The 18,028-nt window shown below is 72.9% G+C and overlaps 2 protein-coding genes across 7 annotated transcripts; both read right to left on the bottom strand.

Annotated features, from left to right (window-relative positions):
- Positions 1-49: 49 nt before the first annotated feature.
- On the bottom strand, positions 50-3,048 carry OCEL1 (occludin/ELL domain containing 1). Of its 3 annotated transcripts, XM_083810563.1 has the most exons (6): positions 1,379-3,048; positions 1,115-1,296; positions 796-967; positions 650-700; positions 370-489; positions 50-314 (listed from the first exon to the last, which is right to left on the bottom strand). In XM_083810563.1, exons 1-5 carry the CDS (start codon positions 2,006-2,008, stop codon positions 370-372), a joined length of 1,155 nt encoding a protein of 384 aa, XP_083666689.1. In that variant the 5' UTR covers positions 2,009-3,048; the 3' UTR covers positions 50-314. The 3 variants fall into 3 exon arrangements, with proteins under 3 accessions (XP_083666689.1, XP_083666690.1, XP_083666688.1); XM_083810564.1 differs by having other exon boundaries at positions 50-489; positions 874-967; positions 1,379-2,706; XM_083810562.1 differs by having other exon boundaries at positions 50-489; positions 1,379-2,699.
- Positions 3,049-3,391: 343 nt separating this feature from the next.
- KCNN1 (potassium calcium-activated channel subfamily N member 1) lies at positions 3,392-15,879 on the bottom strand. Of its 4 annotated transcripts, none has more exons than XM_083811123.1 (10): positions 15,754-15,879; positions 9,894-10,015; positions 8,113-8,502; positions 7,933-8,028; positions 7,434-7,852; positions 5,184-5,325; positions 4,993-5,103; positions 4,777-4,904; positions 3,893-3,962; positions 3,392-3,789 (listed from the first exon to the last, which is right to left on the bottom strand). In XM_083811123.1, the coding sequence occupies exons 3-10, from the start codon at positions 8,443-8,445 to the stop codon at positions 3,517-3,519; spliced, it is 1,572 nt and encodes a 523-aa protein (XP_083667249.1). In that variant the 5' UTR covers positions 8,446-8,502; positions 9,894-10,015; positions 15,754-15,879; the 3' UTR covers positions 3,392-3,516. The 4 variants fall into 4 exon arrangements, with proteins under 4 accessions (XP_083667249.1, XP_083667250.1, XP_083667247.1 ...); XM_083811124.1 differs by lacking the exon at positions 15,754-15,879 and adding an exon at positions 13,944-14,169; XM_083811121.1 differs by lacking the exons at positions 9,894-10,015; positions 15,754-15,879 and adding an exon at positions 8,850-8,975.
- Between the last annotated feature and the right edge of the window lie 2,149 nt (positions 15,880-18,028).

The raw sequence follows: 18,028 nt of genomic DNA, 5'->3' as shown, positions 1-18,028 counted from the left end.
CTGCATCCATCATCCACGGGCACCCCAGGACACGCATTGAAGCCCCCCGAAAAACATCACGGGTTTTATTAAAAGCAGCTCTGCCCCCCTCCCCTCCCGCCCCCCCCCCGCAGCTGCACCCCTCGGGGTGCTCCCGAATCCACGCCGGGTGCGGGGCCACCAAAGGCACCCCAAAACCCGCAGGTTTGCTCCCCGTGCCCAGGTGGGTGCGGTGGGTGGGGGGCAGCGGGTGCCTCCTGCTCGCCCCCGCAGCACCGTCACCCCCCGGTGCTGAGCCCTGCGGGGTCCCCAGGGCTCGGGGGGGGGGGGGGGAGCTGGCAGAGCCCCGGGGTCCCCGGCTGTCGTCCCCAGAGGTCCTCGTGAGCGGGCTCAGAAGTAGACGGCGCTGCCGCGGGCGCCGCGGTCGTAGTCCTGGATCTGCCTCTTGATGTGCGTCAGCTTCTTCTTCAGGTAGCGGCAGCGCCGCTGCTTCTCCAGGAAGGCCGAATCCTGCCGGCGGGAGACAGCGGCGCTGTGCTCAGCCCAGAGAGACCCCGCCATAGCGCTGGGGTCCCACGGGTGCCCGGGACCCCCATGCTCCGGGAGGGCAGGGAAGCTCGCGCCCCCCCCGGCGTGGCTCCAAGCGCACGAATCCTGACCCCCTACTCACCCTCTTCTTCCTCAGGACCTCGCGCCAGACGCGGGCCACCCTGCTCTCATCCTGCGGGGCAAAAAGACGCAGCCCAACGTCCCCAGCCCCGCCGGCACGGCCCGGTGCTGAGCCCTGCCCGCTCGTGACACCCGTGGGACACCCACCGTCCTGCCGAGCGCGTGCCGGGGCAGGCGGCGCGCGGCGGCCTCCAGCTCCCCCAGCCTCCGCCGTGCCTCCCGCACCTCGCCCAGCAGCTCCCGGTACTCGGCGTGCTGGTCGCTGAACACAGCCCGGTATTCCTCCCGCTGCCGCCCGCTCCGGATCGCCGGGTACTTTCTGCACGGCCACGGGGGGGTTACGAGGCTCGGGGGGGTCCCCGCTGTGGGCTGGAAGCCCAGCTGTGCCCCAGCACGGAGGCACGGGGGGGCTCCGGACCCCCAGGGACCCCATCCCGTGGCCGTCCCCTGCCCTGGGGTCACTTACACCACGTAGTCCGGGACAGTGCACGGCCGCGGCACGAGCCCGGGGGGGATGGAGCAGATCAAGGCCCCCAACCTCTCACCCCCCTCGGTGAAGGCGCTGGCGGCCGTGGCCCTCCCCAGGGGTCTCCCCGGGGGTCCCACCTCATCCTCAAAGGCGATGCGCTTGGCTCGGGCCGGCGGAGGCTTCAAGATACAAAGGGAAAGGGGGGTCGTGAGAAGCCTGCCGCGTGCTGCCCCCCAGCCTCCCGGTGACAAAGGGACTCACGGGAGCCTCCCGACGCCTCCGGGCCACCTCGTGCCTCCACATCTTGAGGGCCACGAGGCTGCCGGCCAGGTAGAGCAGCGCCGTGAGGAAGAGGAAGACGAGAGCGGCTGCCTGCCCCCCGGCCAGGCGGCAGAAGGCGGCGAGGAGGGGGCCGCCGGCCAGGGGGGAGTAGCAGAGCCCCCCCAGGGTGACGGTGTGGATGTACGCCGCCGCCGCCGCCAGGTACAGCAGGAACATGAGGCCGTTGAGGCCGGACTCGGTGGGAGGCCACCAGGGTGCCTCCAGGAGGACGCCGCGGTAATAAGTGGTGGCCCCCAGCCCCAGCAGCACGGCCGTCAGCAGCCAGGCCAGGCTGGCCACCACCAGCACGAAGGGGGTCAGCGGCCCCCCGTAGCCGCCCCCCAGGGCCCCCCCGAGGAGCAGCTCGCCGCCGTAGCCCCCGTAGTCCCGCTGGAGGTAGGCGCAGACGCAGGCGAAGACCATCCCGCCGCACAGCAGCTCCAGCCCCCCCAGCACCCGCAGCAGCCCCGGCCACGACTTCATGTGGGCGAAGCGGAGTGCGGCCGCATCCTGCCCGGCAGCGCCATCCCCGAGCCCCCTCTCCCCCCCGGGGCAGGCGGGCTCGGCCATCGGCCCCCGGAGGATTTTTGGGGAGGGGGCTCCCCCCTGGACGTGTCTGGCGGTGGTGGCTCCGCTTCACCGGCTGCGGGCTGAGCCCAGCTGGGGGAGAAGCACCGGGGCGGGAGCGAGCCCCCAGCGCGGGGACCCCCGGTCCCGGTCCCAGCCCTGGTGGCGTGCCTCAGTTTCCCCCCGCAGGGCACCGACGCAGCCTGGCTCCCAGCCGCCTCCCCGCACGCTGCTCACCGGGGATTTACGGGAGGTGGGGGACGCAGCGGGGGTGTCACCAGGTCCCTGCTGCCACCTGCCCGGCAGGATGCGGCCCCAGGGTGCAGCCGGGCGGCCGCTACCTGCCGCCGATAGGCACGGGCGGTTAAACATTAACGCGTACGCGCTGCCCGGTGGCGCACCGTGGGGCCCCGCGTGGGCAGGATCAGGCCCCCACCCGCCGGGGGCTCCGGCACCGCCTCCACCCAGCGCCCTGCTGAGGGCCGCATCCTGCCCCGGCACTGGTTCGGGCTTCGCAAAGCGATGGGGAGCCCAGGGAGCCCAGCACCGGGAGGGATGCTCTGAGCCCCCAGCATCCCCCCCCAGCAGCGAGCAGCCTCCACCCGCTGCCACGGCCCCCCCAGTGTGCTGAGCAGGGGGCTGCAAGGACCCCCCCCAGGGCAAGCATCCCACCCCATCCCACCCCACCCTGTCCCCCCCACCGGGTTCTGGCCCCGGTGCCACGAGCAGAGAGCGATGCATCCAGTTCAGCCTCCTTTAATGTGCGCCTCAGCCCCCCCCCCCCCGTGCCGAGGGTCCAGCCGGGGCGGGGGGGGGGCAGGACTGGATCCGGCCCCCGGGGTGGGGTGGGGGCAGCCCAGGGCCCTGCGGAGCAGCTTCGCCCCTGTCCCGGCTCGCAGGGGGCTGCGTTTTGCCCCCAGGAACCTCACAGCACTCTACAAGGGTCAGCACCACCCCCCCCCCTTTCCCCCCCCCATTTTACAGATGGGGAAACTGAGGCATGGAGCGGCGACGTGACTTCGCGTGGCCGGGCCGGGGCCGGAGCCCCCCACCCCTCACCCCCAACCCCTCACCCTGGGGGCTCAGCCCTGCTTTTGCCCTGGGGGGGCTGCCCCCCACCCTGCCTGGCTCCCCACCCCCGGCCCCATCCTTGACCCCCCCCAACCCACAGCAGGGGGACAGCCCCCCTAGACCCCCCCAAACCTCAGGGCTCCCCCTCTCTTCCCCCCCTCCCTTTTCTCCCCTCCACCCCAGGACCCCCAGGGGCTGTTTGTGTGTCCCCCCCCCCCCTTCCAAAGCCCTCCCCTGGCCTGGGGGAGCGCGGGACCACCTGGGGGGGGCCGGGGATGTGTGGTGGTGGGGGGGGGGGCTCCAGCCTCACGCCAGCACAGTGAACGCAGGAAGTTTATAGAGGGCTTTACAGAACAAAGCTACTGAAATCAGCCACACGATGGCCAGACATAAAAGGGGCCCCCCCCGCTGCCCACCCCCCGCCCCCCCCCCCCCCCAAGTCACCCGCTGTCCGAGGAGGTGTGGGGGGCGGTGGAGGGGGACCTGCGGCGGCGGGCGGGGGTGCAGGGGGCCGTGGCGGAGCAGAGGCGGGGGGCCCAGCTCCCCAGCAGCTCGCGCTGCTGCTGCCCGATGGCTTGGCTGACGAGCCCCGGCAGCGCCAGCAGGCTCAGCCCCAGCGCCTCCAGCTTGCCCTCCAGGGCGCCGATGCGCTTCTCCAGGTCCTCGTTGCGCTCCTGCAGCTCCGACACCATGTCGTACATGATGTTCTGGGTCTGCCGGGAAAGGCGGGGCGAGGGGGGGTGGTCAGCACCGTGCCCCCCCAACGCCGTGTCCCCCTCTCCAGCATCCCCCCCCCCCTGCCCCGGCAGGGCTCACCTTCGCCAGGTCCACCAGCGTGTTCGCCTGGTCGTTCAGCTTGCGCTGCTCCATCTTCACGCTCCTCAACCTGCCGGGGGGAATCGGGAGGCGGGGACGGCTCAGCGGCACCCCGCGGGGTCCTCCCCAGCGCCCCGGCATGCACCCGGGGGGGGTCGCACGTTCCTGGGGGGCTCCCACGTTCCTGGGGGGCTCCCACGTTCCCGGGGGGCTCCCACGTTCCCACATGGCCCGGCGCTGCCCCGGACCCTCCCGAAGAAGAGACACTCCCAGCCGGGGGGGGGCTGCGCTGCCATGCCATCCCCCCCCCCACCACTCCCCCCCATTTTGCAGCACCGAGCCCATGCACACGGACAGGCACGGAGGAGCCAGGCAGACTTACTTCTGGGCTCTGCAGGGACGGGGCAGAACAGAGACAAAACACAACAGCAGGTTTAATACCACCATCAAGAGCGCACGGGGACGACAGCGGCTCCCCCCGGCCCCCCCCCCACCCCTCCGCTTCCCCCCCCGAAGCAGGAGGCACCAGGGGCTCGATGCGGGTGAAGCCGGACAGCAGACACGGTGACACCAAGCCGTGCCATTGCGTACCCCCCAGGTCACCCCAGCACCGTCCCCGATGCCACCAGGGTCCCCACCCGCTGGGAAAACATCCCCCCAGGACAGGACTGCCAGGGAAATCAGGATGCCAGCCCAGGGACGCGGGCATTTGGGGTAGAACTGGCAGAAATCGGGGGCCAGAACAGAAGAAGGGGTCATTTCCACGGCCACCCGGGCTGGCGGTGCCACTGCGGTGGCACGGCCGGGGACGTCCCGGCGGCGTTTGGGCAGCTCTGCCCGCGCCCGGGCGCCGCGTAGGAAGCAGGTAAAGGTTTGGCACTTACTGATGGATGGCTTGGAGGAACTTACGCTGGTGTTTCCGAACTTTGGCATGGTCGATCTTCTTCACCAGCTTGGTGTGTTTGTAGATGAGCCACGTTTCCCTGAGTACGTTGGCAGCAGCATTTTTCACCTGAAGGCAACCAGACGCCGGGGGTCGGGGACGGAGGCGGCCGGATGCCGCCGGAGGGGATGAAGTGGGGAGCCGGGGGGGCCCTTACCCGCTTCGTTAGCTGCGTATCCATCATGAAATTGTGCACGTGTTTCTCCGCTTTGGTGAGCTCTAGCTTTCTGGCAACGACGGCGACGACCAGAGCCGTGCAGCCGGCACCCTGCGGGCACAGCACCGGGGTGAGGGCACCGGCGCTTGCGGGCGCTCGCAGCCCTCCCCGGGGACCCCCAGCAGGCTCACCATGATGCCAGTGAGCAGACACACGCCCTTCCCGCAGTAGGTGTGCGGCACCATGTCCCCGTAGCCGATGGAGAGGAAGGTGATGGAGATCAGCCACATCGCCCCCAGGAAGTTGCTGGTCACCTCCTGCTTGTCGTGGTACCTGCCCGGAGCCAAGCGCAGCGCCCGTCAGCCGCGGGGTCCCGTGCCGTGGGCTTGGCCGCGCGATGTGCAGCCGCTTCCCCGTGCCGTGGCTGCAGCCAGGGGAGTGCCCGAGCTCCCGGCCGTGCCGCAGGGGTCCCCGAGAAGAGGCACCGGGGTTCCAGCTTGCCCCCGGGGCCGGGCACCCACAGCGCTGGAGACCAAAGCGTCCCGTGGAGAGGGGACAGGAGGGTGGCAGAGCTGCGCCCACCCGGGGCTGTGCCGGGAGTGGGGGGGGACGACAAATCCCCACCCTCCTCGAGCTGCCCGCGATGATCTCAAAGCACAGGACACGGGTGTCACCGCAAGGCCCCCAGGAGGGGACGTTTCTCTGCAGAGCTGGGGACGATTGCACAGTGCCCGCACTGGGGGCAGCGGCTGGAGCAGGGCACCCCTCGCCCCACGAGGCCGCCCCAGCGGGGACCGAGCCGGAATCGCAGCGGGGGACGCCGTGCTTTGAGATCTCGTGGCCAGCACCGAAGCCACGAACGCCTGCGGCCGTGCCCCCCGCACACAGCCCCGCCGCTCGCGGGGACACCGGGACGAGCCGGGGCGGCCAAGCCGGGCAGCGGGGAGCATGCGGGGAGCAGCGGGGAGCGCGCACACCTGGGGGGGCGGAGGCGAGGCAAGGGAAGGGGCCGATCGCAGCAAGCCGGGGCGGACTCAAAGCGTGCGGCGAGGAATTTAGGATTGCTTCGTCCCTCTGCCCGCCCCCCCCCCCTTCTCCCTCTCCCCAGGCGCAGCCTGCAAAGTTTGGGCTTGGAACCTCAGCCAGCACCGGGGGATGCGGTGGGGCGACGCACCCCAGGGGAGGCTGGCGCTGGGGTGCACGGGGGTGCCAGGCACGGCCGGGCTCAGCTGGTCCCCAAAAGCGCCGAGAGCCCGAGGAGTTTGCCCCACGGTGCTGCCCGCCGGCGCTGCAGCGCTGCCGCTGTCCCTCTGCCCCCTCTTCTTCCCCTTCCCCTGCTCCACCGCAAGGAGCATCCCCGGGACTCCCCCAGCGCGCCCGAACCACGTGCATCGAGGAGGGGAAACGCCGAGCGACGGGAAGGCTCGGAGCCGCGCGAAAGCCCTTTGGAGACGCTTCAGCCCCCATTCGGAAATAAAAAAGGCGCAGGGGACTCCCTCCCGGCTGCTTTGGCTCGGCTCGGCTTTCTTTATCACTCCAGGAACAAAACCGGGAGCACTGGGGCCACCCCAGGGACCCGCGGGGGGGGGTCTGCAGCAAACCCACCCCCAAAAAACTGGGGCAGAAGGGGGTTGCCTCGCACCCCCATCCCCACGGGACCCCCCCCCCCCGAGGCGTTCAAAGCGTGGCTGCAGCCAGCCCTGGGCACCGCATCCACCCCAGCTGGGGGCACGGGGCGGGGGGCAACGAGCAGCTGCAGAGGTTCCAAGTGGAAAAGGCTCCGGCCCCTTTCCAGCTCCGTGGGATTTTTGTTCTGGCCCCCTCCCGTACCTCCCCCCCAACCCGCCGGCTGCAGCTAATCCTAAATTCTGAGCAGCACAAGCCTGGGGTGGGGGGGGGGGGGGGGTGAGGGGGGAACGTCCCGTGCAGGACGCGGCTCTCGGTTCCTGGGGTGACTCACAGTTTGTCCCTGCGAGCAGCAGAGCGGTCAGAGAGGGAAAACAAGAGCAGTTAACGCGCGGTCCCGGGGCGAGGAGAAGCGGCCGAGGAAGGCGAGCGCGGGGACGGGCGAGCGCAGCCCAGCCCCGGCCGGGCGCAGCTGAGGAGCACGTGCCACATCCCAGCCCCGAGACCCCCCCGCCCCATTGCTGGCGCTGGGGTCCCGCAGCATCCCGTGTGGGGACGGCGTCCTCCCCGCCGGGGCTCCGGCACCCTCCTGGCAAACGACCGCGGCTCCGGCAAAGCACCGCGGCCACCTCCCACCGCACCCGGGCACGAGGATCCGGCGAAGACATCCAGGGACCTCTTCTCCGGGTGCTCCCCCCGTAGCCCCCCAGGTGGGCTCCGTGCGTCCTCAGCTGCGCCCCGGCCCCGCGCCCTCCCCGAGAGCCCCCCACCCGCCGCGGGCAGCGCCCGGCCCCCCGCGCCGGCCCCCCCTTTACCTCTCGCAGACGCGGACGGTCCAGGCGGCGATGATCCAGGAGGAGATGCTGAAGACCAGCAGCACGGTGCCGGGGCAGATGGTCATGAGGGTCTTCATGACGAAGCGGGTGTTGAAGTTGATCTTGTTGAGGGCGCCGATGCTGCGGGAGGAGGCGTCGGTGAAGAGCTTGCTGTGCAGCAGCATGACGCGCCCGATCAGGTAGAGCCGCAGGAACATGGGGATGGAGAGGATGATGTCCACGTCGGCGTCGGCCACCGAGGCGGCGTAGGTGAAGGCGAGCCGCGCCGTCCAGGTGAACAGGTACTGCCCGGGGATGGGGTGGATGGCGCAGACGATCAGCTCCAGGGCGATGAAGAAGATGCGCTCGTAGGTCATGGCGATGCGCCAGTCGTCCGCGCCGTTGTCCACCATGAAGAGCTGCGGGGAGCGGGGCGGTGGCACGGGGGCGGGGGGGGGACGAGACCCCCACTGCTCACCCACCCGTGGGTGCCCCTCACCTGGATCTCCCTGGCGTGGTACATGACGATGAGCCCCAGGAGGATGACGGTGGAGAGGCTGATAAGGCATTTCAGTGCAAACGAGTACGAGGACTCCTGCGAGGGCAGCGAGCGGCCGTGAGCCCCGCGGGGCACGGGGACGGCGCGGACGCCCCCCCGACCCCATCGCCGCCCCCCCACCTTGGTGTAGACCCCCCAGGACAGCTCCGTCTCCGTGACCATGACGACGATGCCGAACATGCCGAAAATGAGGGCGTAGTCGCTGAGCCGCTTGCGCTTCTCGAAGAGGGCGCGCCGGTGGCCCAGCTTGTAGCCGATGTTCTGGGTGCGCCGCGGCCCCCGTGCCTCGACCGCATCGTGACCGGGGGCCGGGGGCCGCTCGGGCCGGGAGACCACCACCACCTCCAGGCCGGGGGGGCGGCGGGGCCGCAGGGGCTGGGTCTCGCCCTCCGGGGGGTGCAGGGCGCGGGGCGAGGCGCTCAGGACCCCCCCATTGGAGCGGCAGCCGCTCATGGCTGTGGCGAGCTGGGGGCCGGGCGATGCCGCATGGCTCAGCGGCGCGGGGGGCACCTGGGGAGGAACGGGGGGGGGGGGGGGGAGAGAAGGCACCGGTTGGGGCACCGAGCTGCGCCCCCCTCCCCGCCGCCGGTACCGGCCGCCACCTGCCCCGCACGTGGGGGCTCACCCACGACGCCCCCCCCCCCAAAAACCGCGCCCCCCCCCCCCCACCGCACCGCGCGCGCCTGCACCGAGCGCGTCCCCCCCCCCGCGCCGCCGTCGCCATCCCGGGGGCAGCGGCACCGGGGGCCGGCCGGTTACCGGCGGGGGGTGTGGGGGGGTGGCACCGGAACGGCTCGGCTCCGGTTACCGGGAGCGGGCTCAGCACCCACCCCCCCCCCCCAACCGCTGCCCCCCACCTGCCGCCGGTGACCGGAGCCCGAGCCCGACCCGGGGCCGCGCCGCAGCCGCCGCAGCCCGGTTCGGCCCCGGGGGCGCGCGGCGGCGGCGGGACCGGAGAGCCCGGGGCGGGGCTGCCCGAGCGAGGTCGCTGATTGGCTGGGAGCGGCCACGCCCCCCTCGTGACGTCGCCCCACACGCCCCGCCCACCCCCGTGCGCCGGCTCCGCCCCCCCCCCCCCCCCCTCTCCCCAGGAGCCCCCTCCCCTCCCCGGGCCCCCCCCCGGAGTCCCCCGGAGAGCCCCGGGCGCCCCCAGAGCCCCCCCCCACGGGGAACCCCCCCCCCACGGAGGACCCCCCACAGGGGATCCCCCCCCTGCACCTCCCCTGCACCCTGCTGCCACCCCCCCCCCGTACCCCTTGCTGTCACCCCCCCACGCCCCCCAATTCCCCATCACCCCCCCCAATGACCCCATGCACCCCCCATCACCCCCCATCACCCCCCATCACCCCCCACTCCCACCACCACCCCACGCACCCCCCCATCACCCCACGCCCCCCCCATCACCCCACGCCCCCCCCATCACCCTATGCACGCCCCCAGACCCCACGCACGCCCCCACCCCTCCATCACAGCCCCCCCACCCCCCCGTGCACCCCCCGTCAGGCTCCATCCCCCCCCCCCCCACGTGCAGCCTCCAGCCCCCTCCGTGACAACCCCGTGCACCCCCTGAGCACCCCCCCATGCCCCCCAACCCCCACCCTCATTCACCTGCACCCTAAAACCCATCCCCAAGCACCCCCCCCACCCCATGCACCCCCCCCAGCACCCCATTTCCAGCACCTCCTTCCCACCACCCCCATGCACCCCCCCCTCATCACCCCCCCATGCACCCCCATGCACTCCCTCCCTCACCCCCATGCACCCCCCTCCCTCAGCCCCATGCCCCCCCCCCATCACCTCCCCGCATCCCCCTCCCCCCCCCACGCCCCTGGGACCCCCCCGGCCCCGCAGCCGCCCCCTGCACCCCAGCCCCGCCGCCCTGGCACCCCGCACCCCCGTACCTGCTCGCGCTCCCCGCCGCCGGCGGGGGGGGGCCTCGGGGCGCTAGGGGCTATGGGAGCGGGGCTGGGGCTTGGCACGGGGGGGGTCCGGGGGGCCGGGTGCCATGGGCTTCCCTCCACGCCTGGCCGGGGAGGAGAGGTGGCATTAGCGGGGCGGCGTGAGCCCCCCCCCCCCGGTGCATGGGGAGGTTTGGGGGGACCCTCGGAGCCACCCCCCCCCCCCAGCCAAGGGCCCTGCCCCATGCGCGCTGGCGTTGCAGCACCGAGCCCCCCCCGCGGCAGCCACGGCCGAGCGGGGACTCGGCGAGCACGGCCGCGTTTTTCGGGTCTGTTTTTTGGATGTCGTTTTTGTCACCAGATTGGAAAAGGGGAAAATAGGGCAGGGCGCGGGGACGGGGGGTGCTCGGCCCCACGCTGGGGGCTGCAGGCTGAGCCCCCCCCACCCACCCTGCGCCCTCATAGCGGGGCCAGGGCCGTGCTGCCTGCCTGCACCGGGGGGGTGACAGAGCCCAGGAGGCCCCCCCCCCGGCCCCGCTGCGCGGGCCTGGCCCTGTCGAGCTGATGCAAAACCCCACTGCACAAACGGCCCCGGCGCAGCCCCCAGCACGCACAGCTCCGTTGCACCGACGGCCCCGCTGCACGAGCAGCCCTTGTGCACCCGCGACCCCGCTGCACCAAGAGCCCTGTCGCACAACCAGCCCCGCTGCACGAACGGCCCGGTGGCCCGAACGGCCCCACTGCGCCACCAGCCCCGCTGCGTGAACGTCTCCGGCACACGAGCAGCCCCGTTGCACAAACAGCCCCCCCCCCGCACAAACGTCCCCGTTGCACAAACAGCACCGTCGCACCAGCTGTCCCATTGCACAAGCAGTCCCACGGCACAAATGCCCCCATTGCACAAACGTCCCCATTGCACAAATGCCCCCATTGCACAAACGTCCCCACTGCACACATGCCCCCGTTGCACAAATGCCCCCGTTGCACAAACAGCCCCCTTGCATGGAAGCCACCCCCAGCACAATCGTCCCTGTTGCACAAACGTCCCCGCTGCACAAACAGCCCCATTGCACCAACAGCCCCATTGCACCAACAGCCCCATTGCACAACCAGCCCCCTTGCACAACCGGCCCCGTTGCAGCCAGCACAGCCCCCCCAGCACAAACAGCCCTGCCGCACGAGGGGCCCCACGGTGCAAGCACCCCGGTGCTGGCAGCACCGTCCCCATCAGCTGGTGCTCGCCTCCCCCTGCCTCAAGCACCGCAGGCCCCCGTGGGCACCACGAGCCCCCAGCGCAGCCCCTGGGCACCGGGGGGGGGCAATCCAGGGGGATCCCCCTCCTGCCCCCGCAGCAGCACCCCGGGGGCAGCAGCTCCCCAGATTTAAGGCCCCCACGCACCCCGGTGCCGCCGCAGCCCCAACAACCGGCCTCGTCGGCCCCATCGCAAACGCAGCCACCGTGCTCGCGGCTCTCCCGGTGCACGGGGACACCCAGCAAGGTGCTGCCAGCACCCGTCTGTGGCCGAGGGGACCCTTTTGTGTCCCCGCAGGGGGACACCCACAGCCTCGGACGCTGCTTCCCGGCTACCTACGGGGTGCAAAGGCTGCTCGGCTGACGGCAGGGCTCCAGCGGCCAGCTGCTCCGCGGCGCGTGTATGGGGCCACTGGCTCCCCTCCAGAGGCAGATCATTTTCTCGCCGTTCTGCCAAATTTATTGCAGGAAAATGGGCTCCGATTTCTTTTTAATACTCGGTTGGGGAGCAAACGGCGGAGCGGGCGGCGCGGAGGGGAAGCTGAGCCCCCGGCGGAGCCGCGAGGGCAGAGCGCTCGCCCCACAGCGCCGCAAACTTTGCGGGTCCGGAATCGGGTCAGAAAAGTGCCCCGAGAGCCCTCGGAGACGGCTCGCGGTAAATATTTTATTAACCAGCACGCCGTGGCCGTTTCGCTAACAGCTTATATTGATGGCAAGGCAAATAGGCCTTATTAAATCTTTCGCCCCGGCAGACGTCAATGCGAATCTCTCCGTCGGCGAGATGCGCCTGGGCCGCGAGGGCGGCTGAAAGCTCCCCGTGCTGGCCAGGGAACGCTGTGAGCTCCTGCGGTGTCCCTGTCCCTGTCACCATGGTGCTGCAGCCTTGGTGTGCTTGGGCATGCAGGGTGCGGGTGCTGAGCTCATGGCTCCAGCGTAGGGACAGGGACCCCGCAGGTCCCCCCCCCCCCAGGTCCATCTCGGTTACGTGCCGGCTGACGGATGTCCTTGAGCACCGGCCCCGAGTGTCCCCGCGTCGGCAGCGCGGCGATGCGGCGGGACCCCCCCCGCTGCAGCCCCCCCGTGCCACCAGGGTGACCCCGGCCCAAGGGGACAGCGCTGGGAGCGGGGACAAGAATCCTTCCCCCAGCCAGAGGAGGGGGAACGTGCCCCGGGTGGGCATGGAGACATCACGGCCTTCAAATGGGGGGGGGGGCAGGCAAGGATGGGGGGGTCCCCGTGTGGCACCCGCCTGCAGGAGGGTCCCCGGTGCAGCCGGCAGGGAGGGGGGGGGGGCTGCACGCTGGCCCCGAGCACCGCAGCGAAGGGCTGCACCAAGCTGCAGCACCAAGCTTCACCCGGCCCCGCCGCCCCCTCCCTGCCTCCCCCAGGGGCTGCGGGGTCCCCCCCTCGCCCCCGCCACGGGGACAACGGGGACGGGGCCAAGCAGGGCCCAGAGAAGAACCCTGGAGGGGACGGAACCGGGGTCTGATCGCCGGCAGCCCCCTCACCCCTGCACCAAGCAAGGCGGGGGGGACCGTGGTTTAACCCCACCGAGCGGGGTTGCAGAGCGCCCCGGTGCCCCGGGGACCGTCCTGTCCCTGTCGCGTCCCCGTGGGTGCCCGCAGGACCCCGCTCTCCCCCCGTGCCCCAGAGCAGCGCTGCTGCCTGGGAGCAACTGCAGAGGAGGGTGCAGCTAAAAATAGAGGCGGGCGGCCGAAAGGCTCCCTCCCGGCTGGTGATTTATTTATCACCCGCTTGCTAATTCCTGCCTGGGAATCACGGTGCTTGGGGGGGTTGGGGGGAGGAATTTGGGGGTGCAGAGGCCGTGCCCGCAGCCTGACGCCCGCAGCCCGGCAGGCCCCGCTGGGGGAAGAAGGATGGGGACGCCCCGCGGGGCCGAGCCATATGTCCGGGGCTGGGGAGCATCTGGCAGTGCCGGCAGGAGCCCCCGGCCCCCGCAAACACCGGCACAGGGCAGGGTGGGGGGTGCTGAGCCTGCTTTGGGGGACGTGGGACTGACACACCCCCCCCGAGGCTGGCAGAGCCACCTGCACGAGGACCCCAGGAGAGCTGGGACGGTGGCACCGTGGGCACCCCGGGCACCCCCAGTGCCAACGGGAAGAGCCTGGAGCCGGGCTGGTTTTACCCCAGTCAGGATGCGACCCGTGCCCCCCCAACCCATGGGGCTGGTGGGGGGGGGGGTGCGAGGATTCCCGTGGGTCTGAAGGTGCGAGGAAGGAGTGGGAAAAGGCAGGAGGGGTGGCACGGGGGACGGGCAGGGACACCCGAACCGCCCCGGGCAGAGCCCAGCCCCGCTGCCAGGCAGGGAATCCCCGGCTGGTCCCGGGGGCTCCCTGAGAAGGATGAGGGACGCGGAGGGAAGGGACACGGAGGGAAGGGAGCAGAGGGAAGGGAGCAGAGGGAAGGGAGCGGAGGGAAGGGAGCGGAGGGAAGGGAGCGGAGGGAAGCCTTCCTGCGCACCAAGGCGCCCTAGAACCGCAGCTGGATCAGGCCCTGGAGGGACGTCGGGGACAGCAGGGACAGCCCCGGCTGTGCCATCCCCAGGGCTGCTGGAAGCAGCCGGGGGACCCCCCACGTCCTCCAACCCAAGGGGGACGATGTCCCCATCCCTCCCACCCCAAACGGGACCCCGGCGCTGCCACCCCAGCACCCTGCCACCCCCACCCCGGCGTCCCTGCGGGGACGGGCGCCTCCTGTCCCCACCCCAAAATGTCCCCAGCCCTCCCACGATGGGGCAGAGCCACCGGGGGAGCGGGGAGCCGCGGCCGGGGGCGCCCTACCTGTGCCAGGCCGAGGGGGTGGCCGGGGTCCCCGCGCCCCTCCGCCGCCACCGCCGCCATCCCCAGACAAAGCCACCGTGCCGGGTTCGCCCGTCGCCTCCCCCATGCGGCTCGGCTCAGCCGAAGGACAAAGCCGCCGCGCCTGGCTGCCCTCGCCGGGTTGCGCACGGACCCCCTGCCCCGGGGGGGGGGGTCTGGGTGCCCCCCCGGGTGTCCCTGCTGCCCTCGGTGCGTGGGGGGTCCCCCCAAACCTTGCCAGCACCTTCGCAGAGCGGGGGGGTCTCCCCAGCTATGGGGAGGCGATGAGGGCAGGGGGCACGGTGTCCCCGCAGCCCCCCGCCCGTGCGTGGTCCCAAGGTCAAGGGGAAGGGCGGAGAGGGGTGGGGGGGCCCCCGTTGCGCACCTGCGGCCTCGGTGGGTGCCCGGCGGCACGGCCAGGCCAGCGCAGGGCACCAGCCCCGCGGGACCCCGCGCGCTGACCCCGGACTTTGAGATGGCAAACACCGCGCACGGCCCCGGGGACACGGCTGGGGGCAGCCCCAGCACCCTGCACGCCCCCCCCCGCCCCGGCCCACCAGCCCCGGGGCCTCGCCGAAGGAGGCTCCTCGAGGCTCGCAGCCGGAGCCACGCCACGGTCACGGTCCCGGGATCCTGCCGGGGGGAGCGCCGGGGGTGTCCCCCAGCCCTTCACCCCCTCCCAGCCTCGTGGCTCCAGTCCCTGCGGCCACGGAGCCCCCAAAACTGGGGCTTGCCCGGAGCTGCGGGCGTCCCCGGCGTCCCCAATCCCCCTGGGGACACGGGGATGCCCCGCTATGGCGGGGGGAATCCCTCCCCGGGGTCCCCTATTCCACCAACAGCAGCGGGAGGGGCTCCCCCCCCCCCCCAGCCCTGGCAGCCCCCCCCAACGCCCCCCGCTCACCTGCTGCGGCCCCACAGGACGGGGGGCGCAGGGACGGGCAGGGGGCGCGGGGGCCGCTCTGTGCGCTGCAGCCGCAGCCACCCCGGGTGCCTGCGGGAGCGGCGGCGGCGGCGCGGGGTTGGGGGGGGGACCAGGGGCTTCCCCGCCCTACACCCCCGCATCTCCCCCCCCCTCCCCACGGCCCCCCCACGGCGGATGGTGACCTTGAGGCCGCGGCGCTGGCGGAGGAGGATATTTTTAGCCGGGCAGAGTCACTCCCATCGCATCCTCATTGTCAGCGCCGGGGGGCTGCCTCCCGCACCCCGCTGCCCAAATCCAAACATTTCCCCCCCCCTCCAGCCCCCCCCGACACAAATGGGGGCTGCGTGGTGCAGGGTGGGAGAGAGCAGAGGAGGCAGAAGGGGCCCTGCTCGCCCCCACCCCACAAAGCCTGGCGTTGGGGTGCCCTCGGGGCAGCCCCCCGCGGCATCCCCGTCCCCTTCCCGCAGAGCAGTGCCACCCCCGGGCACCCCCCCCCAAGCCCCCTCCACAGCCCGGTGGCACCCGCGGGTCCCCGGGAGCCGGGGGATTCCTGGGAGCTGGGGGTTCCCCCACGCCCGGGAGTCCTCAGGAACCGGGGGAGTCCCCGGTGCTGGAGCAGCCCCAGGAGCTGGGGGGGGGTCCCCAGGAGCCGGAGGGGTCCCCAGGAGCCAGAGGGACCCCTGTGCCAGCGGGTCCCCGGTGCCAGCGGGGTCCCCGAGTGCTGGCACGTCCCCGAGGCGGGGGGTTCCCCAGGATCGGGCGGCTCCCAGCACTGCTGGGTGTCAGAGCCGGGGGTTTCCTGATACCAGAGGGTCCCCAGTGCCGGGGGGGCGCCCCCACCCACCGCCCCCCCCCTAACCGAGCACCCACCTGCGGGCAGACCCCGGCCTCCGCTCCCCTCGAGCGCCGCCGCCGGTGACCATGGCCCAGGGCTGGCACGTGCCGGTGCGGCGGCGAGCCCGGGCTTCGAGGCAACCTCGGCGGCCGAGCCGGGGGTCGGGGGCGGCGGGGGGCTTCGGTTCGGTCCCCTCGGCACCGCTCCGCACCTCGGCAGCCCCAGCGCCGGGGGGGGGGTGGGGGGGTGGGCGAGGCGGCGCTGCGCGGTGCTGCGCGGTGCTGCGCGGTGCTGCGGTGCCGTTCCGCTCACACGCGCAGCCGCGCGCTCCCGCCGCCCGGGGCCTCCGCAGCTATTGTCTGCGGCTAAACCCGGCTCCCCCCCCCCCCCGTTTTAATTGTCACATCTGCGGGAACGGGGGGCGAGCACCCACCTCCCGCTGTCGTGTGTGTCCCCCCCCCCCCGATGCTCAGCACCATCCTGCCCTGGGCAACGTGAGGTCGGAGCTGCGATGGCCCCGAGCCAGCCGCGGTGCTCCCGGTGTCCCCCGGCTGCACCCAAAGGGTCCCCGGTGCACGAGCGGCACCCAAGGGTGGCACGGGGACGCCGGTGGCGCTGCCCTGGGGTGTCCCCCTGCTCCCCTTCCCCACCCCTACGGCGCTGGGGGGGGGGGGGTCCCCAAAACCCAGGGGATCCCCGGGAGTTCCCGGCGCCAGCGGGGAACCGGGAGCGGGAGGCTCCCCAGGGGGGTTTCGGGGTGCCCCCAGCACCGGGATCGGGGTGCGCCGTGCTGCAGCGGGGTGTGGGGGGGGCACGGCCGCCTGCAGCCCCCCCCCCCTCGCTGCCTTTGTGAGGGGGGAGCTGCCCGCAGCAGCGGGTGCGCGTTTGCACGCTCGCTGCACCGGGGCGGGTGTGCAAAACCTTTGTGCGCGGGGCGAGGAGCCGGGGGCTGGGCACGGAACAAAGCGGGGGGGGGGGACACGCACGGGGGGGGGCGTGCAAGGGAGCAGGCGCACGGATCTGAGCGTGCAAGGGGCGTGCAAGGGGGGCGCGCGCACCGCTCGCGCAGGGAGGGGGCAGCGCGGAGGGGCGCACGCCCAGCTCCGTGCTGCAGTGTGCGGGGGGGGGACAGGCACGGGGGGGGGGGGGGAGGGCCGGGGGCTGCGTGGTGCAGGGGCGGTGCGGGGTGTCGGGGGGGGGCTGCGGGGTGCAAGGGGGGGGGCTGCGGGGTGCGATGGGGGGGCTGCGGGGTGCAGGGGGCGCGCACGGCGCGGGGGGGGGCTTGGTGCAGGGCGAGCAGTGCGCGGGGAGGGGCCGCGGGGGGGGGATGCCGGGTGCCGGGGGGGGGATGCCCGGTGCGGGGGAGGGTGCCGGGGAGGGGGGGGGGGAATGCCGGGAGGAGGGGGGGGGATGCCCGGTGCCGGGGGGGGGCCGCGGGGGGGGGATGCCCGGTGCCAGCCCTGCGCGGCTGCGCGGGGGCTCCGAGGATGCGGCGGTGTGATCGCTGCCCCCCCCCCCCCCGAGGGTTCCCCCGCCCCCGTTGCCATGACAGCGCCCCCCCCCCCGCAGAAGGATGCTTTTTTTTGGGGGGGGGGGGGGGCAGAAAGGGAGGGGGAATCCCCGGGGGGGCGGGGCGGGGAATCCCTCCCCTCTGCGCCCCGCCCGCAGCGGGAACCCCCCCGCTTTCAAGGGGGGGGGCACAGAACCGGGAACCCCCCACCCAGATTGGGGGGGGGCTGGGGGGGGGGTGTTCCCCGTTAACCCCTTCAGTGCCCGCAGGATCCCATCTTGCCGGGGGGGGGGGGATAATCCCCAGCCCCCCCCCTCCATCTGGGGATCCCCCCCTTGCACTGGGGGGGTCCCGTTTGGCAGGAGGGGGTCCCCCCATTCACCCCGCCCTTGGAATGGGGGGGTCTTTGCACTGGGGAGGGGGGGGGCAGCCCCCCCGTTAGCCCCACAGGACGGGGGGGTTCCCCACGGCACTGCAGTGGGGGGGGGAGGGGGGCACCGCGACCACAGCCCCGCAAATCCGCAGTGCAGCGAGGAAGAGGAGGAGGAAGAGGAGGAAGCAGCGGAAGGGGGAGAAGGCGGGGGGGGGGGCACCGCCAGCCCCCCCCCCAGGGACACGGGGACCCCACCAGAGGGATGTAAGGGTCGGGGGGCTCGGTGTGGCCCGGGGGGGGGCCCGGGGGGGAAGCACTCACTTGGGCTCCTTCCTCCGGCACCGAGGCAGCGGCGAGAGCGCGGTGAGGGCAGGGCCCCCCCCAAAGCTGCTGGGGGGGGGGGGCACGAAGCGGGGTCCCCCCCGCA

Source organism: Anser anser (assembly GCF_964211835.1).
Source record: "Anser anser genome assembly, chromosome: 25".
In the NCBI taxonomy this organism is placed as follows: domain Eukaryota; kingdom Metazoa; phylum Chordata; class Aves; order Anseriformes; family Anatidae; genus Anser; species Anser anser.
This window is presented reverse-complemented; position numbering and strand designations above follow the sequence as displayed.

Bases quoted from the DNA above. Each gene is read 5' to 3' on its own strand.
- OCEL1 (XM_083810563.1), bottom strand. From the start codon at position 2,008: ATGGCCGAGCCCGCCTGCCCCGGGGGGGAGAGGGGGCTCGGGGATGGC. The intron at 1,297-1,378 runs GTGAGTCCCTTT...TGTATCTTGAAG, and splicing joins GGAGGCGTCGGGAGGCTCCC to CCTCCGCCGGCCCGAGCCAA. The intron at 968-1,114 runs GTAAGTGACCCC...GTGGCCGTGCAG, and splicing joins ACTGTCCCGGACTACGTGGT to AAAGTACCCGGCGATCCGGA.
- KCNN1 (XM_083811124.1), bottom strand. From the start codon at position 14,049: ATGGGGGAGGCGACGGGCGAACCCGGCACGGTGGCTTTGTCTGGGGAT. The intron at 8,503-9,893 runs GTACGGGGGTGC...GTTCCTCCCCAG, and splicing joins GCGGCGGGGAGCGCGAGCAG to GTGCCCCCCGCGCCGCTGAG. The intron at 7,853-7,932 runs GTGAGGGGCACC...CGCTCCCCGCAG, and splicing joins ACCACGCCAGGGAGATCCAG to CTCTTCATGGTGGACAACGG.